This window comes from Rhinoderma darwinii, chromosome 1 (assembly GCF_050947455.1).
Source record: "Rhinoderma darwinii isolate aRhiDar2 chromosome 1, aRhiDar2.hap1, whole genome shotgun sequence".
NCBI classification, from domain to species: domain Eukaryota; kingdom Metazoa; phylum Chordata; class Amphibia; order Anura; family Rhinodermatidae; genus Rhinoderma; species Rhinoderma darwinii.
This window is the reverse complement of record NC_134687.1, coordinates 550,314,932-550,336,959: the sequence shown is the minus strand read 5'-3', so window position 1 is coordinate 550,336,959 and position 22,028 is coordinate 550,314,932. Positions and strand designations below refer to the sequence as shown.

The 22,028-nt window shown below is 42.2% G+C and overlaps 1 protein-coding gene across 1 annotated transcript in view; it reads left to right on the top strand.

The window, feature by feature from the left end:
- The window catches only part of MSH3 (mutS homolog 3), a 237,015-nt gene that overhangs the window by 119,902 nt on the left and 95,085 nt on the right, over window positions 1–22,028 (top strand). The window contains exons 13-15 of the mRNA XM_075837774.1: window positions 12,693–12,825; window positions 21,487–21,674; window positions 21,765–21,933. Of these exons, the coding sequence (XP_075693889.1) occupies window positions 12,693–12,825; window positions 21,487–21,674; window positions 21,765–21,933 (490 nt within the window). The remainder of the gene's footprint in view (window positions 1–12,692; window positions 12,826–21,486; window positions 21,675–21,764; window positions 21,934–22,028) is intronic.

Below are 22,028 nucleotides of genomic sequence, written 5' to 3'. Positions count from 1 at the left end.
ATTAGCATTATGCACGGATCCAGTGATTGCAGCACTTGTCTGTCTTTACTCTTGCCTTGCAGAAGGTGTCTGTATAGATATTATATGCTGGGGAGAGAATGCAGCAGGAGATTTTGTGACCTGATTGGCTGAGCTGATTTGCTAGTGCACGAGTTAAAAGCAAAGCATCCTGGGATATAAGGGCACAAGCTCTGGCTTCAATTCGCTTATTTGCGCCCACCTATTCCAATATGCAGCAAGAGAAGATTTTACTTTTACAGTCCGACAGGTATTATAGCTGGATCTCGGCCTAGGAAATAGCTATCTGCATAATATAGGTATCGTTGGAATTGTAGTGAAAGACTCCATTCAGCTGTGAAAAAAATTCTATTTTTGGCAATGTCATTGGAGGTACGCTTTAAGACCATTAAAGTAGCAGGACAGTCGGGGATACAGCAGGTGGCAAAAAGCTGTATTAATACACATGAAACTAATGTCTCAATAGTAAACCATGATGCAAAACCGCACCTTAATAGATATGCAGTAAGGGCCACTTTCGTGATAATAGGATCTAGTATTACTTATGAGTGGATTTATTTCTGAAAGCATATATAATATAAACCTATATTTATACACGGATATGGATGTAACTCAGCATTGTTATTCCTAGCCCTGATTTACCAGTGCATGGCTGCTGCATACAGACTGTAAAATATTCCACACACTGTGAACGAGAGCATGCCTCATCAGTTCCCAGACATCCATAGAAGCAAAAGTCAGAATTTCGGTATACACGTCCAGATAGACTGGCAGCAGGGCTTCTTTTAGCTGGATATCACAAAAGTATCAGGAATAAAAGTTAGTGTGTTTTTCTTAAAGGGTTTGTCCAGGATTAGAAAATTAGCATGATTTTTTTCCCCTTGGCCACTGCCCCATATGCCCATATAAGAAACTTTTTAATATATCTTTTACCTATTCACCTATGACCGCACCCCTGGAGAGACGTCCCATCCGCTGGACAGGAAACCTGAGGATATAAAATGGACACACCTCTCCACACACCCAGTCAGGTTTCCTGTCCTCTGGATGGAAGATTCTCCTGAGGAAAAAAGCACTTCTCCGGGATTGCAGACCCCCTAGCAAGGTTTACCTTATTCCACTAGGGGTGCTCTGGAAAGGTATAAATCTCCCCCCTGGGAGCAACCTTAGTCTGGGATAGGTACTCCCGCCTCTCCCGGTCCATCGTCCCCCTCCTGCTGCAAAACAGGTGGTGGTTTAAGGTCCACAGAGTGAGCCTTCCTCTGGCGGGGAGCGGATCCCCGGGGCTCGTTCGGCTTGGGGAAGGGCCGGACTAGACCCAGCATTGGCGGCTTCCCGGCGCTCTCACTGGCATGTCCGGTCGCCGCGACGCCTCACTTCTGGGCGTGTCCAACACTCCAGGGGGCGGTGTTCCGGTGGCCCACGTGGGGAGGTGGTGCTCCAGCATCCGGAGTGAGGGCCTCCCAGCCAATCCTTGGCCTATTTTAGGCCAGTAACAGCAGGACTCACTCTCCAGCTTCCACAGTCATGGAGTCGCCAGGAGAAGCTCCAGGACACACTGAACGCTCGGATGCCAAGTCCTCCAGCCCGGTACTTGAGGACGCCAGAGTGGGGTAAGAGAAGGCCTCTCCCTTACTTAATGCTGTTCCCCTTTCTCTTGTACATATGTTTAGGCCAGGGATTGTCCTAGGAAAAAGCAGGATAAGGCCCATAACAAGGAATGTGCGATATGCAAAAAGAAACTCGCATCCTCCTATAACAAAAGACTCTGTCAGAAATGTCTAGATAATATTATATCAGAAGAGTTCACAAATTTAGCCACAAGCATTAAAGATATTGTAAAGGCTGAAGTGAGGAGCTCACTAAAGTCCCTTCGAAAGAGAAGAGATCCTCCGGTCACCTCTTCTAGCAGGTTGGATTCGGATTCCTCAGCTGAAGGGGACCCCCAGCTAGGCGAAGAAGGGGAGTACAGCTCCTACGATTCCTCAGGTGAGGAGGAGGGAGAGAGAAATCTATTCCGAACGGAGGATGTTGACCTACTCCTAAAAACGGTCAGGGCGACTATGAATATAGACGACCCCAAAGAACCACGGTCCATCCAGGACATTATGTTTCAAGGGCTAGGACCTAAAAAGAATAGAACCTTCCCCATCCATAGGAACATATCTAACCTTATTAAAAAGGAATGGGAAACTCCTTATAAAAAGACAAGCATTCCCAAGTTTCTCAAAAGGAAGTATCCCTTTGAGGAAGACGCATGCAGGGACTGCGATAACATCCCCAGGCTCGACGCTCCAGTAGCCAAGATCTCAAGGAAACACTCCCTTCCTTTTGAAGACCTAGGCTCCTTGTCCGACCCTATGGATAGAAAGGCCGAATTCTACCTTAAGAGAACCTGGGAAGCCTCTACGGGGGGTTTCAAACCAGCCATCGAAGCCACCTGCGTGGCTAGATCCCTGAAAGTATGGCTCGCACAACTGGAGGTACATCTGAAAGACAAGACCCCTTGGGATCAAATCTTAGCCTCCCTCCCAACACTTTCTAAAGCAGCAGACTTCTTGGCAGACGCCTCAGTAGACGCAGTACGCCTTTCTTTCCGCCAGATCAGCGGCCCTGGCGAATTCAGCTAGACGAGCTATCTGGCTAAAGACCTGGAAAGGGGACACTGGATCCAAAGGGAAGCTGTGCGCTATCCCCTGTTCAGGAGATTACCTTTTCGGGCCCCCACTTGATGACATGCTAGAAAGGGCACCAGACCGTAAAAAGGGGTTCCCGGCACAAACAAGGCCAACAAGAGAGTCCTTTCGTCCCAGAGGGCCAAGTAACAAAAGAGGGGGGTACGCTAACCCTAGAGCACAGGAATTTAGACCCTCGAGATCTCCAAGAAAAAACAAGTCCTTTCTTTTCAGGCCCCAGAAGGACCCTAAAAATAGGGACCAACAATAACGCCAAGGGGGCAGTGGGGGGTCGCCTGTTCCTGAAACATTGGCGGAAGATTTCATCGAATCCTTGGATTCTGGGAATCATAAAAACAGGATACATACTAGAGTTCACAACTCTCCCCCCAGACAGATTCCTTCCCACAGGGGTCCTAAGGAACCCAGTCCAACAAAAGATCCTAGAAGTAGAAGTTCTGTCACTTATAAAAAAAAGAGGTCCTAATACAGGTTCCAGACACAGAGATAGGTCAGGGCTTTTATTCCCCCCTCTTCCTAGTGAACAAACCAGGAGGAAAACACAGGGTCATTATAAACCTAAAAAAACTGAACTGCTATCTGACCTACAAAAAATTCTGCATGGAGAGTATCACGTCAACTATAAACCTCCTCTCCAAAGACTGCGTGATGGCCTCAATAGACCTAGAGGATGCCTATTATCACGTACCCATATGTCACAGTCATCAAAAGTATCTAAGGGTAGCAGTAACACTCAACGGGTCTGTATGCCACCTACAATACAGAGCCCTTCCCTTCGGCATCTCTCAAGCCCCAAGGGTATTTTCCGAACTGATAGCGGAAATTACCTCATACATCAGGATGAACGACATTCTCCTGATTCCATATCTAGATGACTTCCTGTTGGTAGCAGAAATGGTTCCAACTCTGACCCTACACATACAGATAGTCCGAGATATACTGACAAGATTAGGATGGAACATAGATTTAAAGAAATCAAATTTAAATCCATCGAAAAGATGTATATTCTTAGGAACGCTGCTGGATTCCTCCAAACAGATGACCTTCCTCCCAGAAGAAAAAAATCGGGCCCCTGATGAACAGGATATCAGAGATCTACCTGAACCATACGACATCTTTCAGGGAATCTATGTCAGTCTTAGGCCTCATGACATCATGCATCCCAGCCGTACTATGGGCTCACTTCAGGTCCAGACCACTGCAGTGGGACATCCTAGACCAATGGGACAGGAGCAGTTTCTCCCTGGACCAACCCTTTCACATCTCTTCCACAGCAAGGTTGTCCCTCAGATGGTGGTTAACCCCTTCGCGCTCAGGTCAGTACTATTACGTCGCGCTAAGTACATCGTTCGCGCTCAGGTCAGTAATAGTACTGACCTGAGTAAACACGGCGCCATTTAATCCCGGCGCGTGCTTGAGCTGTGATAACTGCTGTTTCTGACAGCACGCTATCACAGCTTAGTGTGCAGGGACCGATCGCGGTGGTCCCCGCCGATTAACCCCTTAGAAGCCGCGTTCAATAGCGATCGCGGCTTCTTAGTGGTTAAGCTGCCATCGCCGGTCCTGCTACACAATAGCGGGCCGTGATGGCTAATATGGCAACCAGAATCCTAACAATGGACTCTGGCTACGCCATCGACGGAAGCCTAGTGGGTCCCGACAAAATCAGGACCCACTATGCTTGCTGTCAGCGAACAGCTGACAGCTCTAATACACTGCACTACGTATGTAGTGCAGTGTATTAGAATAGCGATCAGAGCCTCCTGCCCTCATGTCCCCTAGTGGGACAAAGTAAAAAAAGTGTGAAAAAGTAAAAAAAGGTTGTGTAAAAATAAGAAAATAAAAGATTTAAAAGTAATAAAAGTAAAAGTCCCCCTTTTTCCCTTATCAGTTCTTTATTATTAATAAAAATATATAAATAAACAAATAAACTATACATAATTGGTATCGCCGCGTCCGTAACGTCCTGAACTACAAAACGATGTCGTTATTTATCCCGCGCGGTGAACGCCATAAGAGAAAATAATAATAAACCGTACCACAATCACAATTGTTTGGTCACTTCACCTCCCAAAAAATGGAATAAAAAGAGATCAAAAAGTCGCATGTACCTAAAAATGGTACTGATCGAAACGACAGTTCGTTACGCAAAAAATAAGTCCTCGCACGACTTTCCTGATGGAAAAATAAAACAGTTATGGCTCTTAGAATAAGGTAACACAAAAAATAAATTATATTTTACAAAATGTATTTTATTGTGCAAACGCCATAAGACATAAAATAAAACTATAAACATCTGGTATCGCCGTAATCGTATCGCCCCGCAGAATAAAGTGAATATGTCATTTATAGCGTACGGTGAACGCTGTAAAAAAAATTGAATAAAAAACAATAGTAAAATTGCTGTTTTTTTAGTCACCACGCCACCTAAAATTAGAATAAAAACTGATCAAAAAGTCGCATGCACCCCAAGAAAACTACAATGGATTCCTCAAGGTCTCTAGTTTCCAAAAAGGGGTCACTTTTGGGGGGTTTCCACTGTTTTAGCACCACAAGACCTCTTCAAACCGGACATGGTGCCTAATAAATTAAATTAATTAAATGTCACCTCTACTTTGCTCTAAATTCCTGTCAAACACCTAAAGGGTTAATAAACTTTTTAAATGCTGTTGTGAATACTTTGAGGGGTCTAGTTTCTGAAATGGGGTGTTTGATAAGGGTGTCTAATATATAGGCCCCTCAAAGCAACTTCAGAACTGAGCTGGAAACTAAAAAATAAAATAAAAATGAGGCAATACTTCGCTTCTAACATTATACTCATAATGAGCCGTGCCCACCACGAGATGACCCCAGTTTTGACCGTTTGTATAAATTGAGACCCCTATTAGACCGTTCCAGTGCCCGGTTTTCCCAGCATTCACCCCCGAGAAGTGTATTTCTATAGATGAATCCCTGGTACATTTGAAAGGGAGGCTTCAATTCCGCCAGTACCTGCCGGGTAAGAGGGCAAGGTATGGCGTGAAGATGTATAAGCTGTGCGAGAGTGCATCAGGGTATACCTACAAATTTAGGATATATAAAGGGAAGGACACCAGTACTCAGCCCCCAGAATGCCCCCCCTTACTGGGAGTTAATACAAAAATTGTGTGGGATTTGGTGCACCCACTGCTGGACCAGGGTTACCACCTCTACCTGGATCATTTTTATACCAGCGTCCCACTCTTCAACTGCCTCGCTTCCAGAAGTCCTGCGGCATGCGGCACTGCTAGAAGACACCTGAGAGGCCCCCCTAAGACTCTGCTTGGGCAAACACTCAGAAGGGGTGAGAGCAGGGCACAATCTAGCAGCAACATATTGTGTGTCAAGTACAAGACCAGGGAGATGCCACACCAGTACCCATGTACCTGTACGAGGTACCAGTACAGGGACCCCCAAACTAGACTGCATCCTGGACTACAATGGGTACATGGGAGGGGTGGACTTGTCAGATCAAGTCCTGAAGCCTTACAGTACTTCTGGAAGCGGGGCCACAGGCATCGTACCAGGGCAACACTTTTTAGGAGAAGTTCCCCAAACTGGCAAGAAGGGAAAAAGTCAAAAGAGGTGCAGAGTCTGCTATAAGAGGGGGATAAGGAAGGACACAATAAATCAATGTGACGCATGTCCCGAAAAACCAGAGCTCTGTATGAAAGAGTGTTTTAAAATTTATCATCCATCCCTTTATTTTTAATTTACCCCAGTTTTACTCGCTCTGATCCACTTCGCACAGCTTACCCCTCCTCATCTTTCCCCTCTGAGGCCTGCTGTGTGCCCAGGCAGCTGATAACAGCCACATGTAGGGTATTGCCGTACCCGGGAGAGCCAACATTACAGTTTATGAGGTGTATATCTCCGGTGGCGCATGCTGGGCACAATATATCGGACACTGAATTGGCATATATGTATAGAAAATTGCAAATTTCACTCTGCACCAACTGCTGCACATTATCTTTTACACAATACCTGTGGGGTCAAAATGCTCACTACACCTCTAGATGAATGCCTTAAGGGGTGTAGATTTTAAAACAGGGTCACTTCTTGGGGGTTTCAACTGTACTGGTACCTTAGGGGCTTCTGCGTACAAGACTTAGCACCAGAAAAGCTCCAGTAGGCCAAATGGTGGTCCTTTCCTTCTGAGCCCTGCCGTGTGCCCAGGCAGCTAATAACAGCCACATGTAGGGTATTGCCGTACCCGGGAGAGCCCACATTACAGTTTATGGGGTGTATGTCTCCGGTGGCACATGCTGGGCACAATATATCGGACACTGACATGGCATATATATAGAAAATTGCAAATCTCACTCTGCACCATCTGCTGCGCATTATCTTTTACACAATACCTGTGGGGTCAAAATGCTCACTACACCTCTAGATGAATTCCTTAAGGGGTGTCGTTTTTAAAACGGGGTCACTTCTCGGGGGTTTCAACTGTACTGATACCTCAGGGGCTTCTGCACACACGACTTAGCATCAGAAAATTCCCAGTAGGCCACATGGTGGTCCTTTCCTTCTGAGCCCTCCCATGGGCCCAAACGGCAGTTTATCACCACAAATAGGGTATTGCCACACTCAGGACAAATTGGGCAACAAAATGCAGTATTTTATTCCTTGTGAAAATAAGAAATTTTGAGCCAAAACTACCTCTTATTGGAAAAAATAAAAATTTTTTTAATTCACAGCCCAATTCAAATAAATTCTGTGAAAAAACTGTGGTGTCTAAATGGTCACAACACCCATAAATAAATTCTTTGAGGGGTGTAGTTTCCAAACTGGGGTGACTTCTGGTGGGTTTCTATTGCTTTGATACCTTTGGGGCTCTGCAAATGCGACATGGCACCCGAAAACCAATCCAGCAAAATCCGGGCTCCAAAGAACACATAGCGCTCCTTTCCTTCTGAGGCCTCCCATGGGCCCAAACGGCAGTTTATCACCACAAATGGGGTATTGCCGCACTCAGGACAAATTGGGCAACAAAATGCAGTATTTTATTCCTTGTGAAAATAAGAAATTTTGAGCCAAAACTACCTCTTATTGGAAAAAATTACATTTTTTTGAATTCACAGCCCAATTCAAATAAATTCTGTGAAAAAACTGTGGGGTCTAAATGGTCACAACACCCATAAATAAATTCCTTGAGGGGTTTTGTTTCCAAAATGGGGTCACTTTTGGTGGGTTTCCATTGCTTTGATACCTCTGAGGCTCTGCAAATGCGACATGGCACCCGAAAACCAATCCAGCAAAATCTGGACTCCTAAGAACACATAGCGCTCCTTTCCTTCTGAGGCCTCCCATGGGCCCAAACAGCAGTTTATCACCACAAATGGGGTATTGCCGCACTCAGGACAAATTGGGCAACAAAATGGGGCATTTTGTTCCCTGTGAAAATAAGAAATTCTGATCAAAAATGACATCTTATTGGAAAAATTGTCATTCTTTTAATTTCACAGCCCAATTCAAATACGCGCTGTGAAAAAACTACGGGGTCAAAATGGTAACAATAACCATAAATTAATTCCTTGAGGGGTGCAGTTTCCAAAATGGGGTCAGTTTTGGGGGATTCCTACTGTTTTGGCACCTCAACACCTCTCCAAACCTGGCATGCTGCCTAAAATATATGCTAATAAAAAAGAAGCCCCAAAATGCACTAGGTGCTTCTTTGCTTCTGGGGCTTGTGTTTTAGTCCACGAGCGCACTAGAGCCACATGTGGGACATTTCTAAAAACTGAAGAATCTGGACAATACATATTTAGTAGTGTTTCTCTGGTAAAACCTTCTTTGTTACAGAAAAAAAATAGAATAAAATTGAAATTCAGAAAGAAAAATGAAATTTGCAAATTTCACCTCCACTTTGCTTTAATTCCTGTGAAATGCCTGAAGGGTTAAAAAACTTTCTAAATGCTGTTTTGAATACTTTGAGGGGTCTAGTTTTTAAAATGGGTTGCTTTATGGGGGTATCTAATACATAGGCCCCTCAAAGCCTCTTCAGAACTGAACAGGTACCTTAAAAAAAAGGCTTTTGAAATTTTCTTAAAAATATGAGAAATTGCTGTTTTTGTTCTAAGCCTTGTAACGTCCCAGAAAAATAAAAGAATGTTCAAAAAACTATGCCAATCTAAAGTAGACATATGGTAAATGTGAACTAGTAACTATTTTGGGTGGTATAACCGTCTGTTTTACAAGCAGATGCATTTCAATTCTGAAAAATGCAATTTTTTCTAAATTTTCTCTAAATTTTGCAATTTTTCTCAAATAAAGACTGAATATATCGACCAAATTTTACCACGAACATGAAGCCCAAAGTGTCACGAGAAAACAGTCTCGGAATCGCTTGGATAGGTTTAAGCATTCCGACGTTATTACCACATAAAGTGAAATATGTCAGATTTGAAAAATGGGCTCTGAGCCTTAAGGCCCAAACTAGGCTGCGTCCTTAAGGGGTTAAACATGGCAAATCTCACAAGGGGTATTCCATGGAGGTTAACCCCTACTCTCAATATGACCACAGAGGCGAGTCCCTGGGGGTGGGGAGCCAATTACGACTCCTCTTTTCTTCAGGGTCAGTGGGACCAGCAGACCGCTCTCAGATCCTCCAACTTCAGGGAACTAGCAGCAGTTCTTCAGGCCCTGAAGGGATCCATACAGGCAATCTCAGGTCAGCACCTAAAGATCTATTCAGACAACACAACTACAGTATCCTATATAAACCGACAAGGGGGTACGAGATCGGCCTCACTGATGGGCCTAGCCACACAGATATTTTCTCTAGCAGAATACCACCTGTTGACTCTATCAGCTGTTCATCTCAGAGGGAAGGACAACCTGGTGGCAGATTTCCTAAGCTGGGAAAGGCTTCACCAATCAGAATGGTGCCTGAACACCACAGTATTTCAGGAGATCATTCTCAGATGGGGAACCCCATCCATAGATCTGTTCGCATCCAAAAGAAACAGAAAAACCCAGAGGTTCTTCTCCCTAAATCCCTCAGATCACCCAACAGCAATAGATGCACTCTCCCAGTGCTGGAGTCTAGAGAGAGGCTACGCCTCCCCCCCCCCCCTGAACCTACTCCCAAGAGTCTTAAAAAAGATCAGAGAAGACAGGGCCAGCGTGATACTGATAGCCCCCTTCTGGCCAAAGAGACCATGGTTCACGTGGCTAAGAAAAATGTCGTCACACCAACCATGGGTTCTTCCAGACAGGCCACATCTTCTATATCAGTGCCCAGTATTACACCCAGATATTCAGAAGCTCCACTTGACAGCATGGAAACTGAAAGGATAATCCTTAGGCAGAGAGGATTTTCAGAATCCGTCATCTCCACCCTACTAGCTAGTAGGAAACCGATTACCTCAAAGATATTCCTGAGGTCATGGAACGCATTCTTAAACTTCGCAGATAGGGAGGTTAATCCTTTAACCAATCCAGATATTCCCCATATATTGGATTTTCTCCAGGCGGGACTAAAAAAGAACCTTAGGCCTACTACATTAAAGGTTCAGATTTCGGCTTTAAGTTCCTTTTTCAATTTTAAATTAGCAGAACACCCCTGGATCAAAAGATTCCTAGCGGCCGCCTGCAGACTTAAACCCCAGATAAGGTCCCCTGTTCCCCCCTGGGACTTAAACCCCATTCTACAGGCTTTGATAAAACCACCCTTTGAACCCATAGACTCTATTTCCTGGAAGATGCTAACACTCAAAATTACCTTTCTATTAGCCATTACATCAGCCCGTAGAGTGAGCGAGATCCAGGCCCTCTCTGCCTTTCCTCCACGTACCCTACTGCTAGACGATAGTCATCTTAAAAACCCTGCCAGAATTCCTTCCTAAAGTGGTTTCACCCTTTCACCTAAACCAAGACATTGTCCTTCCCTCCTTTTGTGACTCCCCAAAGAATCAGAGGGAACAACAGTTTAACTGCCTAGACGTAAGAAGATGTCTAGTCCAGTACTTAAAGGTTACCCAAGATCTGAGATCATCACAAAATTTGTTTATCCAGTTTCAGGGTCACAATAAGGGTTCAGCAGCCAGCAAAGCTACCATAGCAAGGTGGATCAAGCAGGCCATTCGGCTAGCCTACATAAACCAAAAACTCAAACCCCCAGAATTCTTCGGGGCACACTCCACTAGGGCCGTATCCACTTCATGGGCAGAAAGAGCAGATGCATCCCTAGACCAAATATGTAAGGCTGCCACATGGAGTTCTCCTCACACCTTCTTTAAACACTACAGATTACAACTACATACAGCCTCTGACTTGGCCTACGGTAGAAAGGTACTACAAGCTGTGGTCCCACCCTAGAAATAATTTCTATTTTACATCTCCAGGGGTGCTGTCATAGGTGAATAGGTAAAAGATCGATTACTTACCGGTAATCTGTTTTTCAAGAACCTATGACAGCACCCCACTGTTACCCTCCCATGTCTGTAGTACATGACCCTCATAAACTGGATCGCTACCCTTAATTTGAGCATCCCTGTAAATATTGTACATATTAAGGTGTGAGAAACTTTCACCAGAAAAAAAACAAAAAACACACATACAAACTAAACTACTTCTCATCCTGAGCTCTTCCTAAAGACTGGGTGTGTGGAGAGGTGTGTCCATTTTATATCCTCAGGTTTCCTGTCCAGCGGATGGGACGTCTCTCCAGGGGTGCTGTCATAGGTTCTTGAAAAACAGATTACCGGTAAGTAATCGATTTTTTCAGAGAAAAACGCCTCTTTCTCCACTTAGCAGGCTTCTTTCATTACCCTCCCCCCCCCAACTGTTTACTCACTGCATTTAATGCTATATCTGTTTCCTAAAGACAAGACGGGCTATCCGCTCTCTGAGGGAGGGATCAGGTTATGGTTGCCCATATAGGTCTATGAAGAGGGGAGGTGGAGGGAGGAGAAGAGTAAAAAAGAGGCAAAGAGACACATCTTGCTGCAGCTTCTAGTAAGTGTTATATCTTACTCCAGTGACGGATTCTCAGCTACACAGCTCAATAATGCTGTGCAATCGCCTTCATGTTGCTGCTGCTGCTTCTATATATGTGATAGATATAGGACAGCAAGATTCTCCTCTATGTGTGCAGTGTATAAAAGACATGATATCAGTTAGACTCCATCCAATACCCTAGGGAAAACTGAGAATTTTTCAGAGGGAAAAACTGCTAAAAAAAAAAATATACAAGTCATAATAGCGTTAGTTCTCATGTACACACATACACAACAGCTTATTCTGAAAAGTTACCTAAAACAAGTTTTCTGGGTTTATGTAAAAGCTGTGTCACTGTATAAATGAAAAGCTCTACAATGTTCTAGAATACTTTGTGTTTCAATGCCTTACAATTTTCAAGGGATTTATTTGCTGTCAGTGAATAAGAACACTCATGTTTACATTCATCAAGACCTCTTATTTTGCTCAGCTGAAGTAGATAAAATTGTATACAGTCTAGACAATGCTCTGTGAGCCAAACACTGCAGGCAGCAGCAGCTTTACAAATCTCTCTGGTAGTTTGCTACAATGTATCAGTCTGGATTCCAGGCTGTATCTCTCACAGAGCATTGCCCAGACTGTATCTAATTTAATCCACTTCTCAGCTGAGAGAAAAATCTAGGTATATATATATATGAGTTTGTTGCCTCGGAATGTAAACAAGAGTTATAGGGTGTGTTCAGATCACGCTATCAACTGCACTATTGATTCCTTCAGAAACAACGGAACCCTGTCACAGCGGTGACAGACGGAAACCATTAGCTAGGTTTCCGTCACCATTGAGTTCAATGGTGAGGGAAACGGAAGCTGAGGTTTCCGTTTGCCTTTCCATTGAGGGATTAACCCGACGGAACCTCCAACGGAACCCCTCAACGGAAGGGCTGCGGTGATGTGAACAGGCCCTTATATTGTTTTGACATCAGTCAGTACTTATATGCTTCTGATCATTTTCCCCAGTGAAATAAATGCTCGGCTTGATGCAGTGTCGGAGATCCTGTCGTCTGAGTGCAGTGTTCTCAGCCAGATTCGTGGCTATCTCTGTAAGTTGCCAGACCTGAACAGAGGGATTTCCAGTATTTATCACAAAAAGGTAAGATGCTCATACTCACATGTCATAACATTGATGGGACTTGTATTTCATATTCGCTCACTCTCAACCTAAATTGGCTCTCATCGTGGTGTTCTGCCTTTGGGGCCTGTCCCAGGACCATGTGAATTAAGATGTCATCCCTAAGCACCAGAATCTACAAGATCAAGTAGACAAAAAGAAGTTAGAATCATTCTGGAAAAATTGAAAACACAGTTTTGGGGGTCAATACACAGAAATCAAACCGGAGCAAGATTCCATTCAGCAGGACACTAGAGAGGCTAGGAACCTTATTGCTCCGGCAGGGAGTGTCTAATGAAGCAGACTACTATACCTGGTGATTAACAGGGATTGGCTGGGAGAGGTTTTGGGCAGACCCGGCAACATCCGCAGCAGAAGGAGGTGCACATGCACGGCAGTGCGGAGATGCAGAAACCGTACTGCATGTAGCAAAGGTAACCTGGCAGCTGTGCCTCCCGAGAGATGTAGTACGACGCTGAGCATAGAGCGCTAGCATTACAATCTTGTTGTACATAATACAGTGAAACCTCCCCAGAAGATCACCCCTTTGAGAAGACCCCCCCCATGTAGACTGTTTTTCCGTGACTAATTTTCTCCACTATTATAGTCTACCAAAGCTGCCCCTCTATAAGCAGACCACCCCCTAATCCGACCAATGGACACTTTTTTTTATTTTTTAAACAAATTTTCCAGTTGGAACCCCTTTGAAAAGACCACATATTAGACTTACATGCGCTGTAACGTATCTGGATGCGCTGTGCGCCACTTCACCGGGCTGGAGTGATCAGGAAGAAGAGACTTGCTTGGCAGATCAGGGGAGAGAAGTTGCCAGCATGGCACCGCATCATCGTGACAGAGAGAGCAGGAGCATTTGAAACAACATGGAGTGCCATAGGAAAGGAGGAAGGAGGGAGATTGCCAGAGAAGAGGAGGGTCAAATATGCGTCATGCTGCATTGAACAGCCCGTGGGATTGCTGGGCAAGGGAACCTGCAGAATGCCACTGGTGTGTCAGGGTTATCAGTGAGAGGGAAAAGGAGAGTGGAGCCTAACTGGGTTTAAGAATAAAGGGAGACATACTGGTGTACTAGTACTGTATAAAAAGGAAAGGCGGAGCCCTAATGGGGACCAGTAATGAGAGGAGTAACGCTGGGGACCAAGAGGGGAACCATGCTGGGGACTAGGAATGAGAGGGGAGCCATGCTGGGGACTAGGAATTAGAGGGCTCTATATTTGTGTGCGGTACACGTTTTTTTTGACTGCATTACACACTTAAAAATGCGTTCTGTGTTTTTTCTTCGAGGGTACCACTCCCATTAAAGACCATTTTTCTGTGCAATTTTGGGTCATAGATGGAGATGATAAAAGTAGTATGTGCTTAAGCAATGTTTACCGCCAGAAACCGCAACATATCAAATTATCTACCAACTGAGAAAAAGCACAAAGTAGTGCTCATCATTATAAAGGAAATAATAAATCTGAAAAAAAAAATAAAGTGCAGATATTAGGTTTGTCATCATTATTTAAAATGTTTCTTTATATATATTTTTGCTTCCTTTCTTAAACCTCTTGGCAAATCTATTTATCCTTAGTAGTTTGGAACATTATGAAATGATTGGTGTCTGCCAAGGATAAAACACACAGTATATATGAAAAGGCCAGACACCAAGTGATGCTTAAATTCCCAGTGGCTTTCATGCTATTTTGTCAGAAAGCTCCCACCTGTAAGGGCACTTTCGTTATAATAGGATCTAGTATTACTTATGAGTGTAGGGCTGATTTATTTGTGTGAAAGCATACACTACCGTTCAAAAGTTTAGGGTCACTTAGAAATGTCCTTATTTTTGAAAGAAAAGCACAGTTTATTTCAATGAAGATAACATTAAATTAATCAGAAATACACTCTATACATTGTTAATGTGCTAAATGACTATTCTAGCTGCAAACGTCTGGTTTTTAATGCAATATCTACATAGGTGTATAGAGGCCCATTTCCAGCAACCATCGCTCCAGTGTTCTAATGGTACATTGTGTTTGCTAACTGTGTTAGAAGGCTAATGGATGATTAGAAAACAATTGAAAACCCTTGTGCAATTATGTTGGCACCGCTGTAAACAGTTTTGCTGTTTAGAGAAGCTATAAAACTGACCTTCTTTTGAGCTAGTTGAGAATCTGGAGTATTACATTTGTGGGTTCGATTAAACTCTCAAAATGGCTAGAAAAAGAGAGCTTTCATGTGAAACTCGACAGTCTATTCTTGTTCTTAGAAATGAAGGCTATTCCATGCATGAAATTGCCAAGAAACTGAAGATTTCCTACAACGTGTGTACTACTCCCTTCAGAGGACAGCACACACAGGCTCTAACCAGAGTAGAAAGAGAAGTGGGAGGCCCCGCTGCACAACTGAGCAACAAGACAAGTACATTAGAGTCTCTAGTTTGAGAAATAGACGCCTCACAGGTCCTCAACTGGCAGCTTCATTAAATAATACCCGCAAAACGCCATTGTCAACGTCTACAGTGAAGAGGCGACTCCGGGATGCTGGCCTTCAGGGCAGAGTGGCAAAGAAAAAGCCATATCTGAGACTGGCTAATAAAAGGAAAAGATTAATATGGGCAAAAGCACACAGACATTGGACAGAGGAAGATTGGAAAAAAGTGTTATGGACAGACAAATCGAAGTTTGAGGTGTTTGGATCACACAGAAGAACATTTGTGAGACGCAGAACAACTGAAAAGATGCTGGGAGAGTGCCTGACGCCATCTGTCAAGCATGGTGGAGGTAATGTGATGGTCTGGGGTTGCTTTGGTGCTGGTAAAGTGGGAGATTTGTACAAGGTAAAAGGGATTTTGAATAAGGAAGGCTATCACTCCATTTTGCAACGCCATGCCATACCCTGTGGAGAGCGCTTGATTGGAGCCAATTTCATCCTACAACAGGACAATGACCCAAAGCACACCTCCAAATTATGCAAAAACTATTTAGGGAAGAAGCAGGCAGCTGGTATTCTATCTGTAATGGAGTGGCCAGCGCAGTCACCAGATCTCAACCCCATAGAGCTGTTGTGGGTGCAGCTTGACCCTATGGTACGCAAGAAGTGCCCATCAAGCCAATCCAACTTGTGGGAGGGCCTTCTGGAAGCATGGGGTGAAATTTCTCCCGATTACCTCAGCAAATTAACAGCTAAAAGGCCAAAGGTCTGCAATGCTGCAATTGCTGCAAATGGAGCATTCTTTGATGAAAGCAAAGTTTGAAGGAGAAAATTATTATTTCAAATAAAAATCATTATTTCTAACCTTGTCAATGTCTTGACTATATTTTCTAGTCATTTTGCAACTCATTTGATAAATATAAGTGTGAGTTTTCATGGAAAACACAAAATTGTCTGGGTGACCCCAAACTTTTGAACGGTAGTGTATATAATATAAACATATATTTATACACGTATATGGATGTATCTCAGCATTGTTATTTCTAGCCCTGATTTACCAGTGCATGGCTACTGCATACGGACTGTAAAATATTCCACACACGGTGAACGAGAGCATGCCTCATCAGTTCCCAGACATCCATAGAAGCAAAAGTCAGAATTTCGGTATACACGTTCAGACAGACTGGCAGCAGGGCTTCTTTTAGCTGGATATGACAAAAGTATCAGGAATAAAAGTTAGTGAGTTTTCTTAAAGGGTTTGTCCAGGATTAGAAAAATAGCGTGGTTTTTTTTCCCCTTGGCCACTGCCCCTTTTGCCCATGAGCTGTACCTGGTATTGCATCTCCGCCCCATTCACATAAATGGAAATGAACGGAAATGCAAGACATAAGAAACCGTTTTGCGGTGCCACATGTAAAAGACATGGTTCCCATTTTTACCTGTATTTTCTCCTATTTCTGTTTTCTCTTCTGCAGAGAATGGGGGAAAAAGCACCATAAAAACATTGGCATATAGGGCATTCTGTTATGTGAGAAAACCACATCAACTTCGACAAATTGTTGGGGTTTTATAAAAACCCATTCTGATAATATTTATAGCACATCCATAGGATATTTCATGAATGTTAGATCCTGAGGGATCTAACTGCCGGCACCTCACTAATCCCTAGAACTGGGGTTCTTTACCCCCCCCCCCCCCCCAATGTACACATTCAAGTGGCAAGCATAGTGGAGTGAGCATGTTTAGCGGTTTCCGAATCTCCCATAAACTATAATGGAGAGTTCCTGTGCATACGCAGCCTACTCTGTTTCTATACCGCTCTCTCCTTGCCCCTCAGATGAGTATGATGGGAGATATAGGATCCCTGTGTTTGTGATTGGTATGGGTACCAAGAGTAAGCTCCCCACCATATAAATGTTTCCTTAGATGTAACAGAAGAGAAGAGAATATAAAAAAAACTCCACTGTTAAAACTTAACCCCTTACCTCCGCAGCCGTTTTTCGGATTTTCACTTTTGTTTTTTCCTCCCCACATTCCAAAAGCCATAACATTTACATTTTTTCGTCTATATAACCGTATGAGGGCTTGTTTTTTGCGGGACGAGTTGTTTATTTTCATGGCACCATTTATTGTACCATATAATGTACTGGGAAATTGAAAAAAAAATTCTTTGTGGCATGGAATGGTAAAAAAAACCTGAGATTTATCCATATTTTGGAGGGTTTTGTTTTTATGGCGTTTACTGTGTGGTAAAAATAACATGTTAACTTTATTTTGCGGGTCAATACGATTACAGCGATACCAAATTTATATAGTTTTTTTTTATAATTTACTACTTTCACAAGAAAAAATTGATTGTTAAAAATTTGTTTTGTGAGAATATGGCGTATATAAAAATAACAATCCTTCATATGGCTAGATCGACGGAAAAATCTGAAAGTTATGACTTCTGGAAGGTGGGGAGGAAAAAGCGAAAATGATCTGAAAAATGGCTGCGGCGTGAAGGGGTTAAAACTGGGGGTTGTATATAAATATATTGCACCGGTAGGACCTTTTATTTGATGAGCCACTTATGATTCAACATCTCATAATTAAAGAATCACAAGTTCAATTAAATTATTCTTTACTAGACACATTATTTATTTCTCGGTTGGCTCTTGTGAATTATTTTGTAATTGTTTGTTATCACATCCATGAAATGTTCTATTTATTTTTTGTTCTTTGCTGTTGTTCTAAGCTGATTTGTTTGGTTGTTTATTTACTACAACACTACAATATCCTTTATTACATTATTGTAATGTCATCTATAGAATACACAGTGGACGGCTGGGCATATGACCTAACTAATTAGGAAATAACTAATGATATTCTAATTTTATTCATAACATTTATGGTACTGGGGAAGAGAAAAAGTTTACTGTCCAAACATTTTATAATGAAGGTGTAGGTAATTCTTGTCTCGTTATATTAATGTTGCTTTCTGGCATTGACTGCAATTAAAGCTGAATTACAAGTTAATACATAGTGGAGGACAGCTTGTAATCTGCACTCGACATATCAAAGTGTCTGCATTAATTACCTTCTCAGAATCTCACATACTGTACTTCGGTCTCGGAGACAGATTACATTTTCTAATGTCCAGTTCACCAGTCTGGTGGGTATTATCTGAGTGATTCTTTTTATGGCGTTTGAAAGGTAAAATTGCTGCATTTGTCAAAACATATAGTTTTACCAGAATATAGTCACCAGAATATAATTCTCCAGAATATATACTGTAAATATAACTAAACGAAAAAAAAACACAAGATGTGTTCATAGTGCCATAGTGTATATCATATATAATGTATAACACATTATAGCTATGTTTGACACCGACGTGGGTGACATCATAAACCACCTACGCCGCATGAACCTAGACCATCCACTGAAAATTTATAATCTATATCCAGCACGGTACTTGGGTCTTTTTACCGTCCCTTTCCTCCCTGATAACCATAGAACACTGTTTTTTTTTTTTTAATCTGTCTGCTGATTAGAGATCACCTATAACCTTGAAAAGCCTTTGCCGGCTGGACACCAGCTCTTGTCAAAATCCACTTTTCAGGGGGGGGGGGGGGGGAGTACAATTCCTGCTGTCTCTTCATAACAACTTCCAACATTTATGTAATTCCCAGTTGTCTGCAGAATATTATATTGACTGAGCTCACTTTGCAGTTGCTGCTGCTATAAGATGTGACAAGTTACCCTGTTAGTCAAGGCTTTTCTATAATCAATACTTTTAATTGCTTTTAAAGGTGAATACATTTGACAAATGTTTGGGTTACATCAGTGTGTGGTCTTTTTAACCCCTTCCCGACCACCCCACGTAGATTAACGGGCTGCAGCACTGGTCCTTGTGCCTGCAGCCCATTAATCTACGTGAGCTACTAACACTGCACACAGGCATTCCCCACAGCCCGACATCTTACAGTACGGGCTGCCACTAGCAGCCTTCGTACTGGGGGAAAACATCGGGTCGGATCACAGCGGTGATCCGAACCGATTAACCCCTTAAATGCGGCAGCCGCATTTACATTTTTATAACTATCGGCACCCCACTACGCGATTGCGGGGGCCGATGGTTGCTATGGCAGCCGGAAGCCTAACAAAGCCTTCCGATCTGCCATCTATGGAAGGCGATTAGGTCCAGAGGCAGGACCTAATATGCCCCCTGTCCGTGTGAAACTGACAGGTATAATACCCTGCAATACAGAAGTATTGCAGGTTATTATAACAATGACCCAACAATTGGAACTTCAAGTCCCTAGTGGGACTAAAAAATAAATAAGTAAAAAAAAGTTCCAAAATTACAAAAGTAAAAAAGTAAAATTTCAAAATAATAAAATGAAAAATCGCCCTTTTTCCCTTATAAAGTCCTTTATTATTAGAAATAAGTACATAAACTATGCATAATTGGTATCGACGCGTCCGTAACGACCTGAACTATAAAAATATAATGTAATTTATCCCGCACGGTGACCGCCATAAAAAAACTATACCAGAATCGCTATTTTTAGTCACTTCAGCTTCCAAAAAATTTAATAAATATGGATCAAAAAGTTGCATATTCTCAAAAACCAATAAAAACTACATTTTGTTCCGCAAAAAACAGTTTTTTTTTAAAACAGTGATGTTATCGTGCAAACACCGTAAAACATAAAAAACCTATATACATATGTTATCGGCGTAATCGAATTGACCTACAGAATAAATTAAATATGTCATTTATAGCGTACGGTGAACGCCGTAAAAAAAATAATAAACAATAGAAGTTTTCACGGCCTAATTACACTAAATTTAGCAAATAAAATATGGGATCAAAATGCTCACTATACCCCTAGATAAATTCTTTTTAGGGCTGTAGATTCGCAAATGGGATCACTTCTGGGGGATGTCCACTGATTTGGTCCCGCAGAGGCATTGCAAATGCGACATTACACCTGAAAACCAATCCAGCAAACTTTGACTCCAAAAGACAAATAGTTCTCCTTCCCTTCTGAGCCCTGCCATGTGTCCAAACAGCCGTTTATTACTACATATGGGGTATTGCCGTAATCAGGAGAAATTGCTTTACAAATCTTGGGGTGTTTTTTCTTCTTTAATCCTTGTAAAAATTGATAATTTCTAAGTTTTATTGGGAAAAATTTAGATTTTCATTTTTACGGATGAATTCCACTAAATTCAGCAAAAAACCTGTAAGTTTAAAATGCTCACTATACCCCTTGATAAATTCCTTGACGGTGTAGTTTGCCAAATGGTGTCTTTTTGGGGGTGTTTCCACATTTTGACCTCTTCAAACCTGACATGGTGCCTAAAATATATTCTAATAAAAAGGAGGCCCCAGAATCCTCTAGGTGCTCCTTTGCTTCTGAGGCCTGTGTTTCAGTCCATTACCACACTGGGGCCACATGTGGGATATTTCTAAAAAAAATGCAGAATCTGGGCAATAAATATTGAGTTGCGTTTCTCTGGTAAAACCTTTTGTGTTACAGAAAAAAATTGATTCTCTGACAACAAAAAAATAAATTTGTAAAGTTCCCCTCTACATGGCTTTAATTCCTGTGAAACACCTAAAGGGTTAAGAAACTTTCTATGTGCTTTTTTGAAAACTTTGAGGGGTGCAAATTGCGTTACTTATGTTTGTTTTTTTTAAATATATAAGGCCCTCAAAGCCACTTCAGAACTGAACTGAACTGGTACCTATAAAAATAGGTTTCGGATGTTTTCTTGAAAATGTGAGAACTTGTTGCTAAAGTTCTTAGACTTGTAGCGTCCTAGAAAAAAAAAGGATGTTCAAAAAATGATGCCAACATAAAGTAGACATATGGGAAATGTTAATTAGTAACTATTTTGTTTGGTATTGCTTTCTGTTTTACAAGCAGATACATTTTTAAAAAGTGCTAATTTTTGCAAATTTTCTCTAAAGTTTGCTGTTTTTCACAAACAAATACTGATTGTGCACTTATTATCACATTTTTCCACTAACATAAAGTACAGTATGTCACGAGAAAACAATCTCAGAATCGCTTGGCTAGGTAAAAGCATTCCCAAGTTATTACCACATAAAGTGACATATGTCAGATTTGAAAAAATCGGCTGCGTCCACAAGGCCAAAACGGGTTCAGTCCTGAAGGGGTTAAACGACATATTTTTATGATGTTATTTTCTTTCCAGTGTTCCCCTCAGGAGTTCTTCCTAATCGTCAGCACGTTGTGCAATTTAGAAAGCCACCTTCAAGTATTGATTCCCGTCATCAAGTCTGAAGTTAAGTCAGCTTTGTTGAAAAAGATTTTTACTCAAGTCCCTCAAATTCTCAGTCCGGTGCAGAAGTTTGTACAGGTGTTAAATGAAGACGCTGCTAAGTAAGTACAAGTGCTGATCATTGCGTTGTTGATATACAGAATTCTTACAGCAAGGTACATATTTTGGAATTAAAAGGGCTTTGTTTATAGGGCTGGAAATAAGACTGACCTGTTTAACGACCTCACAGACTTTCCAAAAATAAAAGTAAGGAAAGCTGAGATCCAGGATGTAATTTCACAAATTCAAGGACACCTTCAAGAAATTCGTCACATATTGAGAAATCCTTCCTTGTCTTATACCACAGTGTCTGGACAAGAGGTAATAGAACAATATTACAGCAGTATTAAATATGTCTGTTCAATTGTCTGACCTTTTGTGTTCTGAATGCTTCAGCTCTTCGAGAAGTAAAGTAA